We start from the raw sequence: 19,914 nt of genomic DNA on the forward strand, positions 1-19,914 counted from the left end.
ATATGCTTTAAATGCTTGCGCCTTAATTATGTTTTGTACATAAACTTGTTTATTATCCCTCTTCCTGAACTATAGTTAAGGTGGTGTAGTTCACTTCCCTGTACATGTGACATTACAGCAAGAATTAGTCTCTGGTGTTTTTCAGTGAGTCTGAGCAGGCTGTTTTGCATTAAAAGGACCAGTAAAGTCAAGTGCTTATTATGCTGGTCTGCTTAGAATAAAAACTGGTTGGAGAATGTACCTGCACTCAATGATGTTTGGAGGGGCAACAGTTTGAGGAAGTTTCTTACAGCCACAAATCAGATTTAAACATGGCTTGAAACTTTGAATGCAATTGCTGAGTGAGGCAGCAGAGAGTCTGTTAGACAACACCAGCTCTGAAGCCCCATACACACTATATCAGATTCTCTGCTGATTTTTGTCTTCAGATTCACTAAAACCATGTAGTGCATGGGCCTGCCTGATTGCATACAAATTGAAACTCCTAAGGTTTGACCTCATGGTTTTGGTAAATCGGAAGGAAAAAAATCTACAGAAAATCTGATCGTGTGCTTGGGGCTATAAAGAAAAACCTCTGCTGCCCTCCTACTGACCTTTTTGAGATTCTATGGATTCTGGCTGCAGAGGGTTACACAGAATACAGATCTCAAAGAAACCTTTAGCACCGTTGCCTATTATGGCATTATTGAACAAGAGTGAGTCTAGAAATGGGAAGCTAAAATGGTGCAAGGCATAATGCATATCGCCAGAGGAACTAAAATTGTATATCAGGGCAAAATAACACAAAAACCTAAATTGTACTTCTTAACCACTTAAGCTCCATACCATTTTGCTGGCCAAAGACCCAGAGCACTTTTTGCATTTCGGCACTGCGTCGCTTTAACTGACAATTGCGCGGTCGTGCGACGTGGCTCCCAAACAAAATTTATGTTTTTGTCCCACAAATCTTTCTTTTGGTGTTATTTGATCACCTGGGCAGTTTTTCTATCTGCGCTATAAACAAAAAAGCGACAATTTTGAGAACGCATTAGTTTTTACATTTTGCTATAATAGCCCCCCAAAAATATATAAACATTTTTTTTTTCTCCTCAGTTTGGGCCGATATGTACGCTTCTACGTATTTTTGGTAAAAAATCGCAATAAGCATTTATTGGTTTGAGCAAAAGTTACAGCGTTTACAAGATAGGGGGGGGAGGTTTATGGCTTTTTCTTTTCTTTTTTGGGACCATTGTCATTTATACAGCAATTGGCTTGCGGTGTCCTGGGTCCTGTGTGTTATGCTCCCGGAAGGTGCCTGTGAGGGTCTGCTGAGGTTTGGTGCGTCGCTGTCTCTATCAAATTTTTTTTTTTTTTTTTGTACCTCATGGAGCTGCTGGCGGACATTTGTGGGCGAGGGCAGCATGCCTTCCTGGGCTTCAGCGGCCATTTTCCATGTGATCTCCGATTCAGGACACTGGTGGCCATTTTCTGGAAGCCTGAACAAGTTCTCAGTGTTCTCTAGCAGCAGCATGGCTCATGTGCTTTCACAGCCATTTTCCCTGTGTTTCCCATTTGTGTACTAGACGCTGGGCGGCCATTTTATTGAAGCCCGAGCACATTTCCAGAACGTTTTAGCGCCCATTTTGGTGGCTGCCACTGACACGGCTTATGTTTTCTCTGCACTTGGGAGCACTCGGGACTACAGGCACTACTTGTGGACAGCGCAGAACTCCTCAGGGTGGTGAGTCAGGCGGGAAAGAGCCCCTCAGTCAGCAGCAGCAAGGAGGGTGGGACTGTCACTGTCCTAAGTTCCCTTTGGGTGGCAGACAGGGTAGGGTCAGCATGGCTTCAGAAACTGGTGTTTCTTCCCCCAAAATCCAGGGAATTTCAACCGGGTCGCCTGCGGACTGCCCACGGACACCCTGGCGGCAGTCCTCAATTCGTTCATTGCCAAGATGGAGGCGGTGCGTGGGAATAAAGGTGCAGTAAAGAGGCAAGTTAACTCCCAAGGAATGGGATCGCCAGCAACTGACCTTTTCGGTCCCCAAATACATGGCGGTGTGTTACCCTTTTGAGGAGAGCCTTCTCAAAAAATGGTCGGCTCCTTCGGTCGTGGACCCCCCAGTATCCAGGTTAAATAAAGTAACCATGATCTCGGTTGAGGGGACTCTTGCATTCAAGGGTCCCACGTACAGGAAGGCCGGGGTAGTGGCTCGTTCCTTGTTTACGGTGGTGGGGTCAGCCGTGAGACCAGTACTGGCATCCGCACGTGTCGCAGACACGGAGTGGGCAAAACGTTTGCACCACAAATTGGGAGAGCATGGAACTAGCAGACCAACTAGCACAAGGCCTTAAGTATGTCTGTGATGCAGCCCTGGATACTCTCCCTCTGTTATCCAGGGCTTCAGTGTCAGATGTGGTGCTGAGGTGCCTGATTTGGCTAAAATGGCATCCAAAAAAGCCCTGACGGATCTTCCCTCCCTTGGCGATCGGCTCTTTGGAGCCTCATTAGATGACATTATTAAAAATGCCACCGGTGGTAAGAGTACTCTACTCCCACAGGCCAGGAAGGCTAAGAAGCCACGCCATAGGCAAGGGCCCTCTTTTTCCGCTCAAACGGCTTTTTCGTCCGCCCGCAGCTTCGACAAAACGTCCCCAGCCCAACAGGATGTCCACAGATGGTCAAAAACATCCTTGGAACCGCAAGCCTGCAAATAAAAGTGCTACCGCGTGAAGGTTTGCCCCCACCAATGTCTTGGTTGGGGGGTCGCCTTCGGGAGTTAGCAGCCCGGTGGTCCTCCCCGGTTATCTGACCAATGGGTCTGCGATCTGATTTCCACAGGCTACAAGATAGTTTCTCTTGGCCACCAAACAGATTCTTTCCCTCCAGCATACACGTATCCCCGCCTCACCGGGAGGCCCTCTAGGGGGCGGTAAGGGATTTGCTGAATCGCAGGGCTCAGGGCCTCTGGTCGACGGAAGGCTCCAAGTTGCCGATCAATCTACTCGAATTGACAGCGATCAAGCTGTGCCTCTCCACATGATCGATGAGACTGCAAGGGCGTCTGATCAGGATCCAGTCAGACAACGCCACGGCTGTGGCATACGTCAATCACCCAGGGGGAACAAGAAGCTCAGCCGCTGCACGGGAGGTCGCCCGCATCCTTAGGTGGGCAGGGCAACACATACCGGCCCTGTCGGCCATTTACATCCCGGGAGCGGAGAACTGGCAGGCGGACTATCTAAGTTGACAGATGCTGGACCCAGGAGAATGAGCATTACATCTGTAGACTTTCAGGTTACTGTGCCTGAGGTGGGGCACACCAGACTTAAATGTACTGGCCTCCCGTATCAATCGAAAGGTGCCAAGATTTGTGTCAGTACAAGAGATCCATGGGCTTACATGTCAGATGCGCTGGTGGCTCCGTGGGATCAGTACCAGCTGATCTATGCCTTTCCTCCACTGAAACTTTTACCATGTCTGCTTCGCAAAGTGAAAGCCGAGGGGATCCCAGTGATACTGGTTGCCCCAGATTGGCCTCAGCGTCCCTAGTACGCAGACCTGGTGTGTCTGGTGGCAGACGCTCCCTGGCGACTGCTGCTGCGAGAGGACCTTCTGTTTCAAGGTACGATTCTCCATCCTGCTTTACCATCACTGGCTTTAACGGCATGGCTATTGAGAGCCAGCGGTTGAGGAACCGGGATCTGTTGGACTCGTGATCCCAACTATGTTGAGAGCACAGAAATCTTCTTGGAAGATATATCATCGTAACTGGAAGGCCTACATCTCCATGTAATGAGAAAGGATGGCATCCGCGCTCCTTTTCCAATACCAGGACCCTGCTGTTTCTTCAGCAAGGAGTAGACCAGAAATTGGCATTAAGCACCATTAAAGGGCAAATTTCACCTTAGCTGTCTTTTTTTTTTTTTTTTTTTTTTTCCTTTCTTTCGGTAGTCACTCACTGTTTCGGGTGGCTGGTCCAAATAAAGGCATGGCAGTCTCGTTGGCCACCATTTCCAGGTGGATCAGACAGATTGTAGTACAAGCCTACGCCTTGAAGGGGCAGGTGCCCCCCTTTCCGGTCACGGGCCACTCCACAAGGGCAATCGGAACGTCTTGGGCCTTCCGACACCAAGCGTCTGTCGCTCAGTGAATTACAGAGAAAAGTATTGTACGGTGAGTACAAAAAATCCTATTTTTAGTTCTGATTTCCTAAGCATGTGGGGTATCAACCCAGTTAGTTCACCATCAACCTTGTAAAGCAGGGGTTGACAAATTTGCTTGGAATCTAGGAGCCAGCTAAAAAAGTTAGCAGCCAGGTCCATGACGGCGATCTGGACCTGTCCCTGGCCTGACATGGAGACGAGTGAGGGGAAGATGGCCCCCAGCCCCCCACCTGTCTCCAAGTCATTGCCCATAGCTCTTAGAGGGACATTTTATTTTTTTATTTTTTTCAAATGACAATTTTTTTTTTTAAATTGCATTTTAGTGTAAATATGAGATGTGAGGTCTCTCTGACCCCAGATCTCATATATAAGAGGACCTGTCATGCTTTTCTATTACAAGGGATTTTTACTTTCCTTGTAATAGGAATAAAAGTGACACACTTTATTTTTTTTTTATTTTTTTTTTAAAGAACATTGAAAAAAATAAAAAGTTAAAATAAGAAAAAAAAAATATTTTAAACGCTCCCTGTCCCGCCAAGCTTGCGTGCAGAAGCGAACACATATATAAAAGCAGTGTTCAAACCACACATGTGAGGTATCGCTGCGATTGGTAGAGTGAGAGCAATAATTCTAGCCCTAGACCTTCTCTGTAACTTAAAACGTGCAACCTGTAGAATTTTTTTAATTGTCGCCTATGGAGATTTTTAAGGGTAAAAGTTTGTCGCCATTCCATGGGCGGGCGCAATTTTGAAGTATGTCATGTTGGGTATCGATTTACTCGACGTAACATTATCTTTCACAATATAAAAAAAATTGGGCTAACTTTACTGTTTTCTTATTTTTTTTTGTTATTAAATACATTTTCCCCAAAAAAGTGCGCTTGTAAGTCCGCTGTGCAAATACAGTGTGACACAGTATTGCAATGACCACCATTTTATTCTCTAGGGTGTTAGAATAAAATGTATATATATATATATAATGTTTAGGGGGTTCTGAGTAAAGGGAAGGAGATGGAGCTTCCCCCTGCCTGCCAGCCTATTAGCATTGCTGGTTGTAATTCCAACGGCCACCACAAGAGGGCGCCAGATTCCAAAAGGAACCATAGGATCGTAGAAGGCCTCAAAGCCGGGGGCTCAATTACCGGCCGCCAGCGGCGCGGCCCGACGCGATCACGCTGGGGGGGTCCGCGGTGACAGGATACCCCCAGCTGTGATGCGCCAGGCCGCTATTTCTAGTCGCAAATGCGACCTGTCGCCCGGGTTTTGTCGAGCCCTGTTGTAAAGTATTACCAAAAATAGCAGGAGATGCTTGGAACAGAATTCAGCATATCACTAGTATAGAAAACTGAAAAACTGTGCTAAGGAAAAAAATATACTAAATAAATGGCTGGAGAACTTATTCCCAACCATTCATTTGGAAGCTGCAATTCTCACATATCGCATAAATACAGAAACAAAAATTAGAAAAAATTGGAATCGCACTACCCACATAATCCTAAGACTATGAAATCCAAAAAATTACATACATGAACATTCAAATCATGTGATAGATTCATGTGATAGAATCCTGTGCATATCATAGCAGCAAGTGAATTTTTATCAAAATCCACAGTTGAACTAAAAATCTAAAACATGGTGTCCATGAATTATAGAAATAGACATACAAAATAGTGATAACTAAGATAAAAAGTATATATGCTCAGTCCATAAAGTGCACAAAGTATACTGGTTGAGAATCAAGAATCGTGATTTAGGCCGGGTTCACAGCGATGCGGGAACGCCGCGAATCTGCGGCGTTTTCCCGCATCGCATGCCTCCCGCCGGCAGTTCACACTGCCCTATGCGGACGGCTGGGAGTGTCAATGATATGTTAATGACACCCCCAGATCCGTCCGCATATCGCAGTGCGATCTGCAAACTCGCACAGGAATCGGATCGCATGGTGTGAACACCCATGCGATCCGATTCTGCTGCGGACCAAAAAAGGTTCCCGTGCGAATTCAGCCATACTATCTGTATGGCTGAACTCGCATCGCTACGGAGATCGAATGTGATTTGCACTGCAGTGCGGTGCGAATCACATCCGGATCTCCCCCCGCAGCAGTGTGAACCCAGCCTAAATCAATATACACAAGTGCATGGTGAATAAAGTCCATAAGCATGTGAAAAGATTATCTTCAAACTCAGCAGGAGAACTGTGTTGAATCCACCACCAAACCAGCATAATTGGACTCTTACCAAATCACTGTGATCCCCCATAACGGAGGATCAAGGAGTGCATGACATGGATCACAGCTTGGCGCCAAAGGACAGCAGACATATAGCGATGCTTGGCAACCACCTCCCAGCCAGTCAGACCATCGCTGCTCTTCTTGCAAAATGTTATCTGTTATGGATGAACCTAAATCTATACTCGGATCTAAGTTATTGAACCTGCAGTCTCGATGGACATTTTGGCCTTTTTTCTCACATCACTTGTAGTTTTTCAAGATCATGGCTTGCTTTCACTTGTTGCCTGAAATTATCCTTTAACCATACCATTGGAAATTGCCCCCCATTAGTAGTTAAAAGCGCTCATCTTACAGCAGGTTGATTTTAGTTGTGAACTTCATTGGTATTTGTCCATCTCAAGCCACAAATGCTAGTGCATATTACTTTAACGCTGCAGGTTTGCTGGTGATTTTTATCTTGGTTGGAGCTCTCCTTTTACATATGTAAATATTTAATTTGTTCCTGTGTACCAGAGGTATTTGACACAAGTATGCATGACAATTTTACACGAAAAGAAAAAGGTTTCCTCAAACCCAGCATGGGTTTTTTTTTTTTTTTTTTTTTTTTTTTTTTTCGCTCTCTGAGGGATTGATACCTTACAAACATTGTCTATGCTTCTCAAAAGCATCTTATGTGAGTTGCTTACCATACAGGTTTACTGCATAAAAAAAGCAAAAGTTTATTTTATTGCAGCTTACCAATTCTTTGATGTGCCTGTATTCGTTTTCTTAGACTTTCTTTCCTTTATTTTCACATGATGGTCTGGCCAGCAAGTCTGTTTTTTCAGCGGAACAAAGTGTCCTGCAGATGTAGCGGATGGTTGATGCAAACCATTTAACAATGATGGGTGCTTACACTGATCAACTTTAATTTATTTGTATCAAACCCTTTATCTTAAAGTGGTTGTAAACCCTTACAACACACTTTGACCTACAGGTAAACCTAGAGTAAGGCTTACCTGTAGGTCCAAGAAATATCTCCTAAACCTATACGGTTTAGGAGATATTTGCCCGAAGACGGGCACCGCTGTCTATGGCACATGCACCGTAGACAGCGGCGCACTGAGCGCGGCATTCTCAACGACGGAGCTGCCCCGCGTGTTGGCTCCCATGCGCGGGAGTGACGTCATCGCGGCTTCGCCGAATGACAGCGGCGGAGCTGCGAGTCCCCACCAAGAAGATTGATGCGGTGACTTCGCTGGCTCCTGTGTCAGGCAAGTGACACATAATGGACTACTATGCGATGCATAGTAGTCCATTATGCTTTGCCTTTGCAGGGAATGAAAGAGGAAGTGAACTCATCAGGGTTTACTTCCTCTTTAAAAGAAATGAGATGCTGCAACTTAGTTTTGGCTGGAGTTTGGCTTCAGATTGTTAGATGTACTAGCAAACTGAAATACACTAACATTCTCCTCGTCCCAGGCAGGCAATGCTTCTATTTTCTACGCCCCCTGTGCTTTCATCCAAGAGTGTAGGCAGTGTAATACAGGAGGGGTTGCTAGCCAGATCACCAGGTAAAACCGGGGGGGGGGGAGCCTAAAATTACACAACTAATAATTGGTCAGCTGCAATATATTACATTTTTGGGTTTAATACTACTTTAATGTTCAATTGTGAATTGTGGTGCATTTTTATTTTTTTGGATACTGACTGCCTTAACATGCCTCAGATTGCAATGCATTAACTACTTCTCCTTTTTTATTCCTGTTTCCTGACCTGCTTATCCACTCTTCCCACGTTTTTGTACCCGTGTTGCTTCTCCTCTGCTTCGTGTGACTGGACATGTAGCATCAGGTAGGCGTGAGTGGAATGGAGTGGTGCTTACCTGGTTGGGCCCTCTTCTGTACCTTTTTCCATATAGGCTATAATGGAATACACGTTGTTCATTTATGTGCGTTGAAAGTTTCTTTTGTTATGATGGCTGCTATTTAGGGATCTCCAGGCTGTCTGCTGAAGTATGTTTGCAAATAAACCTGTCAAACTACCCATAGGATAAAGCTGCTTGCCCATATTATGCCGTTTTAGGGCGCTTAGGCCAGACAGTGACTATAAATTGTAATTTCCTGAAATGGCGACGCCCATTGGTTTTGTAAAACATTAGTGGGAATAATGTGTACTTATATTTTTTATATTCTTATTAAAGCAGTGATAATGCACAGATACATTTTGCTAAACATGCTACAATCCCATGCCTGGAATGTTTGGCATGTGTATTTGTAATCGGCCAGGTTTAAAAGGGTGCACAGAGCTGTGTATGGGAGGTACTTTCCCTCCCCCCATATATGAAATCTTAGGGTGGGTTTGAAATTCTCCATTAACCTTTTGATTACATGAAAGTATACTTTGTGGTGGTCTGCCTGTTTTCTGTTTAGATATTTGTATTACTTTAACTAGGGATTTTGTTACATTTTCTTCTGAAAGCATCTAACGTAAAAAGGCCACCTTTACGTAACCTTTTTAAAAGTTTTTTTTGTTTTTGTTTTTCCAACAATTTCTATTGTATTGATATATACAACAGTTTACCTGATGATGGAATGAAGCCTAACAAATTACATTAGTGTGTTTTAGCCATTGATGGTGTTTTTAAAGTGCCCAACCAGTGGCTCGCCGCTCCATCTGATGTGGCCCGCCACCTTCTCCTCTGGGGTGATGGGTCGGCAAGCCTAGATTGTAGGTTCCCAACCCACCATCCCCAAGCATCAGTGTGAAGAAAGGAGCCATGCTTGAGGAAGCGGAGCCGATGCTTCATGTATACCGCCTGCTTCTGTCGCATTTGGCATTATACCATGTTTTCCGCCTGTGACGGGAGTGATACAGGAAGCATTCGCTGTGCTCTCTATTGCAACTGCATGCGTCCTCTAGCGCCGGATCCTGACGCACTGATGTTCGGGGATGGTGGGTCTGGAACCAGCCAGCAGTATCAGCCCTGGGGTGCAGCCACCAGTCATACCAGCCCGGGGGACTGCAGCATCCAACGATATCTGCAGGAATCCTGAGAAAGCAGTGAAGGTTCAGGTCAGTTGAGGTGCAAGTAAACTGCAGTGTGAAAGTAGCCGTGGTCCCCTTTCACACGATTGAGTCCACCTGAAAAACAGAGGTGGACCGGATCAGACCAATCGACCCTCTCTATAGAGCGGCAGATGTAAATGGACTTGTATCGGTTTACATCTGCCTATCTACAATCCAATCCACTTAGAAAAACAGAGATCATCCCCTTCTGTCTGGTCAGATCGGAGGGCCCATAGAGTAGAGCAGACTGTGTCTGTCCTGCATATGCAGCGTGAACACAGGCCTGTCATCTGCCCGCTTCACTCATTGTGAACCCGCGACCGGTTACCAAGTTTCTAAAGTGGCTCTCGCTGAAAAGGTTGGGCACCCCTGATCTAAAAAAATGTTCTGTTCTGCAGAAAGACAAAAATGTCAAGGTTTTATAACCAATGCCAACCAGCACAAATGACACATGTTCGTTTGTCTTCATATTCTCGTCCTCTGTTAGACCAAGGAAGAGCAGTCTCAGATCACCAGCCAGGTGACAGGCCAGATTGGCTGGAGACGCGAAGGGATCAAATATCGTCGGAATGAACTGTTCCTGGATGTACTGGAAAGTGTTAATTTGCTGATGTCACCCCAAGGTATATATTGTCTGCTAAAACTGAGGAACATTATCCATGTAAAATTGTCTTCCATGCATCCCTAACTTTCATGCATGCCATTTTTATCCTTTCAGGACAAGTTCTTAGTGCTCATGTATCTGGACGTGTTGTTATGAAGAGCTACTTGAGTGGTATGCCAGAGTGCAAATTTGGAATGAATGACAAAATTGTAATTGAGAAACAAGGCAAAGGAACTGCTGACGAGACAGGCAAAACGTGAGTAAAAACGACAAGATTTGGGGATCTGATGTATTTTGTGCATGAGCTACAACAGGCTGCATATTGGGAGAAAAAAGAATTTCCATTGCTGCACTCCAAACAAGCCCGACCATCATGCTGGTGAAAGCCGCCTCAGCCAATGGACAGAGCTACACTGAGGCTGTCGCCTGCATGACGGTCAGGCTTATTTGGAGTGTGACAATCAGGATTTATTTATTTTTCCTCCCAGTTTACATACATATAACCAGGATGAGCTCTCCAGCCTGAGCCAGTGCCCATATTGTGAGTCTACCAGACTAGGATGCAGCAAGCCAAGTCCTTTCTGTTCAGATTCAGACTGTGTATGCATAGTTTAGGTCATCTTGACTCATCTTAAATACTAATTTCTTGACCACTTTCCTCTGGCAGAGGGCACACCCATGTATCGCAAAAAAAATTTGCACAGGTCTATGATTATGAGCTGCTCACGCAGCTCTCCAATAGAGATCAACTGGTTGGCTTTAGAAGAGGGCAATAAAGTGTTAAAACAATGGGGGTGTCTCCCCAACGCCCCAATGTGGCATAATCCTAACGTCTCAGAACTCCTGGTTTTCCCAGACTTTTTGGTGGACTCTACTCAGGTCACCCGTGCCTCTCCCATTTTTAATGTTTTTGTTTCCTTTGAGGATTTAAAGGCCTGGAATGGAGTGATAAAGACACTTAAAATTTTTTTTTTTTTTTTCCCAAATATCTATTGTTATGCCATTCGGGCACAGTCTGGAGGTTTGACCCAGGAGCTCTTAGACTTGTCACTAGAGGTACTACTGTCATACCCCGATATCACTAAACTGGTTAAGAATGTTTACTCATGATTCCAGTCGGCTAGGTGCAACCCCTTTTCAACTTGCTCAGCAGAAGTGGGAGATATTGACCCCTGGGCTGTCATGGGAGGCGGCCTCGCAGGTCTGTTTTCAAGACCTCATTGGTTCTAACTATCAATATATACAGCTTAAGTTTATACACCAGCTGCATTACACTCCTGCCAAGTTGGTCCGTAATGGTCTTTATCACGGCTGCTTCCTGTACTCCTTGTGGCTCTAAAGGCTCAGATCACTTACAGCGGATATAAAGTCTACACACCCCTGTTAAAATTTAAGGTTTCTGTGATGTGATTTCAGAACTCTTTCCACCTTTTTAATGTGACCTATAAACTGTAACTCGATTGGGGGGGAAAAAACAAATCTTTTAGGTGAGGCAAGTAAGAATAAAAAATAAGTTCAAGTGTGGGGATGTAGCTGTGTTCAAAATTAAGCAATCACGTTCAAACTCGTGTTTAATAGGAGTCGGTACACACCTGCCATCATTTAAAGTGCCTCTAATTAACCCCAAATTAAGTTTAGTTCTAGGTCTTTCCTGATGGCATCCTACAGCAAAAGTCATGGTCCACAGAGCTTCCAAAGGATCAGAGGGATCTCATTGTTACAAGGTATCAGTCATTAGAAGGTTACAAGAGAATTTCAAAGACATTAGATTAACCATGGAACACAGTGAAGAATGTCATCAGGTGGAGAAAATATGGCACAACAGTGACGTTGCCAAGAACTGGATGTCCCCCCAAAATTGACAGGACGAGAATAAATCTGGTCCGGGAGGCTGCCAAGAAGCCTACAGCAGCATTCACGTCGGCCCCGGAAGAGTTTACCCCCTTCCTGACCAGAGCACTTTTTGCGATTCGCCACTGCGTCGCTTTAACTGACAATTGCGTGGTTGTGCAACATGGCTCCCAAACAAAATCAACGTTCTCCCCCACACACACAAATAGAGCTTTCTTTTGGCATTTGATCACCTCTGCGTTTTTTGTTTTGTTTTGTTTTTGTTTTGTTTTGTTTTTATCATGACTGCAACACGGCGGACAAATCAGACAATTTTGACACACATTTTTGGACCATTGGCATTAATACAGCGATCAGTGCTAAAAATTGCATTGATTACTGTACAAATGTCACTGGCAGTGAAGTGGTTAACTAGGTGGCGCTGTAGGGGTTAAGTGTGTCCTAGGGAGTGATTCTAACTGGGGGGGCTGTGTGTGACACGCCACTGATCAGAACTCCCAATTACAGGTAGAGCGGATCAGTGACGGTGCCACTAGGCAGAACGGGGAGATGCTTGTTTACATTAGCATCTCTCTGTTTTTCCTCACCGCGAGACGATTGCGGGACCCGTGGTCACGGTACTACCGGTGGTACGTGCGAGCCATCTCTTAAAGGGCAATGTAATGGTATGTTAATCTGCCTTTCTGCCACAATACATCTGTGTGAGGTGGCCGGTAAGCGGTTCAAGGAGCTGCAGCAATATTTTCCAAATACTAACTGTGTATGGTACATGTGACAACAATCTCCCGTAGTCTTGGAAAACCATCCAAACCCAGCTAAATTTAGCAAAAACACATCTGAAGACCCCAAAAATCATGTGGGAAAATGTGTTGTGGTCTGATCAAACCAGGGTTGAACTTTTTGGCCATAATTTGAAAAAGATGTTTGGTGCAAAAACACTGGACATGACCAAAAGAACACCAATACCCACAGTGAAACATAGTGGTGGCATGCTTTGGGGCTTGTTTTTCTTCAGCTGGAAGTCAAGGTAGAGGGAATTATGAACGGTTCCAAATACCAGTCAATATTGGCACAAAACCTTTAGGCTTCTGCTAGAAAGCTGAACATTAAGTGGACCGACCCAAAGGATACATCCAAAATCAAAAAAGGCATGGCTTCTCCAGAAGATTAACGTCTTGGAATGGCCCAGACATGAATACATTCTGAAAATCTGTGGAGTGATCTGAAGAACGCAATCTGACAGATTTGGAGTGTTTTTGGAAAGGGTGGGCAAATATTGCCAGGTCAAGATGTGCCATGCTGTTGGACTCATACCCAGAAAGACTGGGTGCTGTAATAAAATCAAGAGGTGCTTCAACAAATTAGTTTAAGGGTGTGCACACTTGTGGAATCGCCATGTTTTTATTTTTACTTCCCTGCACCTAAAAGATTTCAGTATGTTGTGCAGGTTATAGGTCACATTAAAGGTGGAAAAAGTTCTGAAATTTTTACATCACAGAAACCTGACATTTTATTGGGTGTGTAGACATTTATATCCACTGTACATATGTTTTGGTCTTGCCCTACTTTGTGTTATGTAATCTATTCTTCTTTCTTTGATTGCACTTTGTGTAACTGTACCTCATACTCCAGAGGTTGGACTGCTTGGTGTGCTAAATGACTTTATACACCGGACTCATGCTTGGACTCTTGTGCATCTATTACTATTCTAGTCTAGGAAATTTTATTCTGCTACGATGGAAAAATCTCTGCTCCTGATATACAAACCTTTTACCATATAGTGGATACAATTTTTACCCATCTTTAAGTTTATATAGAGAGCTTGTCCAAAGAAGTTATTTAACCACTTGCTTGCTGGGCACTTAAACCCCCCTCCTGCCCAGACTAATTTTCAGCTTTCAGTGCTGATGCACTTTGAATGACAATTGCGCGGCCATACAACACTGTACCCAAATTAAATTTTTATAATTTTTTTTTCCCCACAAATAGCTTTCTTTTGGTGGTATTTAATTACAGCTGGGAGTTTTATTTTTTGCTAAACAAACAAAAAAATGCAAAATAAATTAAAAAATCATGTTTAATAGTTTGTTATAAAATTTTGCAAACAGGTCATTTTTCTCCTTCATTGAAATGCGCTGGTGGGCGGCACTTTTTCCCATATTTAGGTGGCACTGGCAGGGGGCAGGTGGGCACTGCTGAGCTGGCCCCAGCTCGCCGTGATCGGGACTGAAATCCCCCTCACGACCACCGGTGATCGGCTTTTTTTTTTTTTTTTCTCGTCGTGCTGTCAGCGCGAGGAGGAAAAATAGCCGATTACTGGCTCTGTTATGATCACATGATCAGCTGTCATTGGCTGACAGCTGATCACGTGGTAAGGGATCTACCCCTTGCTCCGATCTGTGATCAGGCGAGTCTCATAGACTCGCTGATCAGAGCACGCCCCTCGGGGGTGCGCAGGCCGCTCGTGCACGGGACGATTCGGCTATAGCGCGGATCTCTAGTGGTTAAGGTTTGGCAGCCCTGGCTTGATATAGCAGACTCCTTTTTGGAAGGACACTCTGCTATCTCAACAGTTGTACGGTGGTTGACACAACCCCATTTCATTATCTGGTTTGCTCAATGTCCAGTAGTGGGCTTCTTGGTTATCCTGTCTACAGGTCAGTGAGGAGGTGGTGTGTGTTAGTGTGGCTGTTTGGATATTCAATCTGTGAAAGGATAGTAATGTTCTGGGCTCTGTGAATTCTGATATTGTATTAATGGAATTTTTCCTCAATCCAAAAAGGGGCTTTGCGGGATGTTTTGCTATATTGGCCTAGTTTGGCCATGTGTTCATTGTGTGTATTCATATTACTCTGAGATGTGCCTTTAATTTTGTACACTGAAAATGAATAAATAAAAAAAATTAAAAATTATATAATGTTCTCTTTCTCAAATGGTGTTATGCATGTTAATTTTTCAGAGGGAAGCAATCCATTGCTATTGATGACTGTACATTCCATCAATGTGTTCGCCTTAGCAAGTTTGATTCTGAGCGTAGCATCAGTTTTATACCACCAGATGGGGAGTTTGAGCTCATGCGGTAAGGTTTTCTGTTCCATATCCTACTACCAATATATAATTGCATCAGTGTTGCGCTTTGTAACTGCAAAATTAAAATTTTAAGGATAACCTATATTATGCTACTTTAGAAGATGCAGCTATTGAGCTAATTCATACCTGTGTGAAATACTGCTCTTGGTCTACCTATACATATAAACCATTTTATTAAGCAATTTCCAAATTTTACTGTCACATTCATGTACTCTTGATCCATTCTTGTCTAAACATGGAGTTCCATGTCCCTTAATGGGTTTTAAAATGATTTGGGTACCATTTCAGATGAGAAGGTAGTCCTAAATATTAAAAACAAAAGGGATATATCTCAGATTTTAAATCCTTTAAAGTGGAACTTAGTAATTTTTTCACCTTTCCATCTATTACATTTTCTGCCCTTAACTTTGGATAGTAAAACATAATTTTTTTTTATTTTATTTTTTTTACTGCCAGTAAATACCTTATACAGCCCACTTCCTGTTTCTTTTCTGGAAAAATGCCTAGGCGTTTGACATCATGCACAGCGCTCTCTCTCGTGAGTTTGCCAGGAAGGGAGGGGGATAGGAGTCATAAGAGGGCCAATGAGAGCTGCAGAGCTGGAAGTGTGCTTCTGTGTGTCTGTAAATCCAGGAAGTGAACAGGCAGCTTCAGTGGCCCACAGTTAAAATGATTGCAGGCAGAATCTGTGGAGGCAGCATATTTGGCAAGTACAGAATCTGTATATATTATTGTATGTGCAAAGTGGTTGGCGGGAACCTTTGGAATGGCAAAGATTTTATTACAAATTATGTGAGCGGTATGTGGTGGCTGCATTCTTTTTCTTTTAATGAATGACTTGTATAGCGCTACCTATACGAACTGAATCGCCTCAGGGCGCTTTTCTTGCCACCGGTGTCCATCTGCAGCTATTTATGCGGTCCTTTAACCTGTAGAGTCCAGACGCACTTACAACATTGACATACACGTACACATATTATGGCCAATTCTTTTGGACATGGTCTAATTAACCTACCTGCATGTCTTTGGAGTGTGGGAGGAAACCGGAGTACCCGGAGGAAACCCACGCAGGCACAGGGAGAACATGCAAACTCCAGGCAAATAGTGTCGTGGTCGGGATTTGAACCAGAAACCATATTGCTGCTAGGTGAAAGTGCTAACCACTACACCACTGTGCTGCCCTTTTAGGTGTTTTGTTTTTCTTCTCGCATGGTAATTCCATCAGTAACACTACTTATATCTCCACTCTATCAATGTTGCTGTCCCAGGTGTCTGCCTCAATTTGGAAGTTGATAGTTTTGGACTTGACTAAAGCCAAACTCAGTTGAACACTTTTTATTTTATTTATTTTTTTAGCAGATACAGCAGCAGTTTATTCCTTTTTGGTTCAAGATGAATAAAAGCTGATCATTGTGAGCACTTCTGTCAGTGTCAAACAGTTTTTGTCTTGACCCTCTGTCGCTTTTTTTTTCTTTAAAGCTTGACCTGTTAATCCTTTCGCTGCCAGAGCTGTTTTTTGCTTTTTTTAATTGGTCCCCAGGCCAGATCTTGCACTTCTCGCTAGAGCTGGGGAATAAAATCGATTTTAAAATCTTGAATAGAGTTGAGAGGTCAAATCTGGGGGGGGGGGGGTTCTCACCGCCAAGCTGGTCCTGAGGTGCTGCGGGTGGGAGTTTTTAGGCGAGGCCGTGGCTTCAGCCTCGTCTCAACTCCTGCCCACAGCTCCTCAGGACCGGCGCGGTATGATCACAAAAAACTCAATTCGAATCGTGAATCGAGTGGGGTGTTTTTCTAAAAAAAAAAAAAAATCGCCCAGCTCTACTTCTCACATTTTAAAAATCTTTTTTTTTTTTTTTTTGAAACCCCAAATATTATACATTTTTATGAAAGCCGGGACCCTAAAGAATAAAATGGTGGTGGTTGCAATTTTTGTCACATATTTGTGCCCTTTTTTTTTTTTTTTTTTTTTTTTTTTTTTTTTTTTTTTTTGTAATGAGTACACTTTAATGAATTTTGGTGCACCCAAACGCTATAAAATACCTTTTTTTTTTTTTATTTTATTATTTTTTTTTTTTTATGATATATAAAAGATGTTATGCCAAGTAAATGGATAACTAACATATCAGGCTATATAACTGCATACTCCAATGGAACTGTGATAGACTAGTATCAAAAAAAAAAAAATCTCCATAGGTGATGTTTTAAAAGCCTTTAAAGTGGTTGTAAACCCTCCTAAACATGATTAGCTTGTTAGATAATAGTTTTCTCAGGCAGCTGATCGCTGCCTGAGAAAGTGCACTTGATACTTTTCGTAAAAAACGCCCTTTTGTTGTCCATGACGTCATGCGCGCCTGCGCAGTATGGACTTTCGAGCGTGGCATACATTGCATTGCCGCATGTGTCTTTCCTGCTTCTCTGCCTTTTTTTAGTATGTGACATTCTCCTCAGAGCAGCAGAGAAGTCTCGCAATCTACACATCTCCCTGCTCTTCCTAATACTCCCCCCCACGACGTCACGCAGGGGAATGGAGCAGAGAGAGACAGACAAGCAGAAAGAAGCATACAGTGTTGAGTGAAAATCGTCTGTGAAAACAGATCTAACAATGTATGTACATTTAAAAAATAAATAAAAATAGAAGATGTAAGAACATTTATTTTTTTTTTTTTTTTTTTTCTTCATAGTTCTATGTTATTTTAAAAAAAATTCTGGGGACAAAAATAATAATCTTTAAAAATATTCAAATATATAGAGATTGTAATAATTCAGTGCATTGTCTTTAGTTTATTAATAATGTGAACTGTTAAAGTATTTTTTAAAGTACTTTAGAATATTTACAATTTTTTTTATTAATTTTTGTTAATATTTAGCAATAATAAAACATACTAGAACCTTTCAAATAAAAATATTTATCACCAATATTCTACATTAATTTTATGAGAGTCTTTTAATTTATTGTGTGTGTGTATGTATGTATATGTATATATGTATATATGTATATATATATATATATATATATATATATATATATATATATATATATATATATATATATATATATATATAATATATTCCTCTATTTCGATGGGTGTGTGTATATATATTCAAAATGGAGGGGAAAAAAATCTTTTATTTGGAATATATATTTTTAAAAGGTTATTACATTTTTTTTTTTATTATTACATAAGAACGCTCTAATGACGATGTACGTCAGTATATATAGTAAAACGGCTAGACTGTTTACTATATTGGTTACAGCCTTGATCGGCATTTCATACATGAAATACATTGTTGCCTTAGTAACGGCAATCGAGATTGAGGCTTGATTGGTTATGGCGCATGCGCGAGATTTCTTGAGGGAATCAAACTAAGAGCGGAAATGACGTCCGCAAAGGAGAGATAAAACAGAAGTAGCAATGGCGCGGCCTATACCTGGAAGACACTGCTTTTTAGAACTTAAAAAAGGTATTTATAATGCTCATTTTGGGACAAAATATAGATCTTATGAATGCTGATGTTGATTATAATACAAACAATTAAAAATTAGGATTTTGTTTTGGTGGGGTTTACTTCCTCTTTAAAAGATTACCAGTGGAGCTCCTTAGGTCTAGTTCTAGAATTGATAAAGCAAAAAAGTTGTGTTGGCACTGCCCAATAGTGATCAATTGAAAAAACAAAATGGTGACTTCCATAAATATTGAGTAACAACTTCTGTGCTATAAACATTGGCACATCAAAAAATTTTGTAACGGTAATCAATCCTGTGCACCAGATAGTGGGTCCTTTGCTCACTTCCTCTAAAAAAAAAAAAAAAAAAAAAAAAAAATCCCCAGTGGGGGGTGACTCCAGAGAACTCTCAGAATAAATTAAACCATCTCCAATAGTTGAAGTATCATGGTTAAAATGCGTAAGCGAATACCAGCCAAGCCTAAGGAACAGTGTCTCCTTCTGAAGAAGCAACGTGGGAGAGTTGCGTAAAGGGGGAGCCAGGCAGCGTGTATCATTACGTGAGTAGAGCACCCATTATCTGGTGCACAGGATTGATTACCATTATGCTGTTGACCCTTTTTGAGGGTCTTGTCCTCAGGTTAGCGAGTATTTCACCTGGTGATGGAGCACTCTTATATGGTGGAGCACATATTGAAATATGAAGATGCACTAGAGCACTTTTAATTTGTGGACTGTTGAGTCTTTATTTACTGAATGTGTTTATGGATTAATGTTTATAGAAATTTTCTAGCACAGGAAGTTGTTACTCAATATTATTGAGGTTGCCACTATTGTAGAAGAGATCGAGCAGCTGTATAGTCACTTGTATCACTTCTACAGTAAAGCCCATCACCATCTGAAAATTTTGATACCATGATTATGCCTGCAGGTATCCTGAGGATGTACGGGTAAATCCTAAGATTGAAGTGGTTAAATAATTTTGGGCCTGAAGATTACATAAATCCCCCAAACAGATTTTCTCAAAGCAAACTCCTTGAAGAATAACTTATTTTTATAAGTTCCAATTGTTTGACACAGCAGTTTATAAAACTTTCAGTAAATACACTGAAGTAAATTTTGGGGCACAATAGTGCAAATATGCTACCCAGTTTTTTAGGTAAAGTGGTGTTCATTTTTTTTCCAGTTGGGAGTGTGGAAGGGGTTGGAATTAGAGTAAGAACCAGTTCACACCTAAACATGGTGCAGGAGCATGTCCCACACTGCAGACAAATGCACTGCTCTTGCAAAAGCGTTCATGTTTTTAATGGAACATCAAAAGCATTGTGTAAATGCAACTCATTTGCCGGCACCAAATCGCATGATACCATGCAACTTGGTGCAGTGCGTTTTGCAGAAATGGTGCTTGCACTGCTTTTTCCATATTCCATTAAGTTTTGCAGCATTCAGTTGAATAGGCTGCAAAAGTTGTCCTTGCCGGAGTGTGCGTTTTTCGGTGTGA

General features: G+C 42.5%; 1 protein-coding gene across 4 annotated transcripts in view; it reads left to right on the forward strand.

The window, feature by feature from the left end:
* The window catches only part of AP2M1 (adaptor related protein complex 2 subunit mu 1), a 47,811-nt gene that overhangs the window by 13,495 nt on the left and 14,402 nt on the right, over positions 1 to 19,914 (forward strand). For all 4 annotated transcript variants that reach the window (XM_077487710.1, XM_077487713.1, XM_077487712.1 and 1 more), the window contains exons 5-7: positions 9,912 to 10,047; positions 10,143 to 10,284; positions 14,839 to 14,958. In XM_077487710.1, coding sequence (XP_077343836.1) covers positions 9,912 to 10,047; positions 10,143 to 10,284; positions 14,839 to 14,958 — 398 coding nt within the window. The remainder of the gene's footprint in view (positions 1 to 9,911; positions 10,048 to 10,142; positions 10,285 to 14,838; positions 14,959 to 19,914) is intronic.

The sequence above is a fragment of the Lithobates pipiens genome, unplaced genomic scaffold (assembly GCF_037356315.1).
Source record: "Lithobates pipiens isolate NorthernLeopardFrog02 unplaced genomic scaffold, aLitPip1_a1.2 Scaffold_18, whole genome shotgun sequence".
Taxonomy (NCBI): domain Eukaryota; kingdom Metazoa; phylum Chordata; class Amphibia; order Anura; family Ranidae; genus Lithobates; species Lithobates pipiens.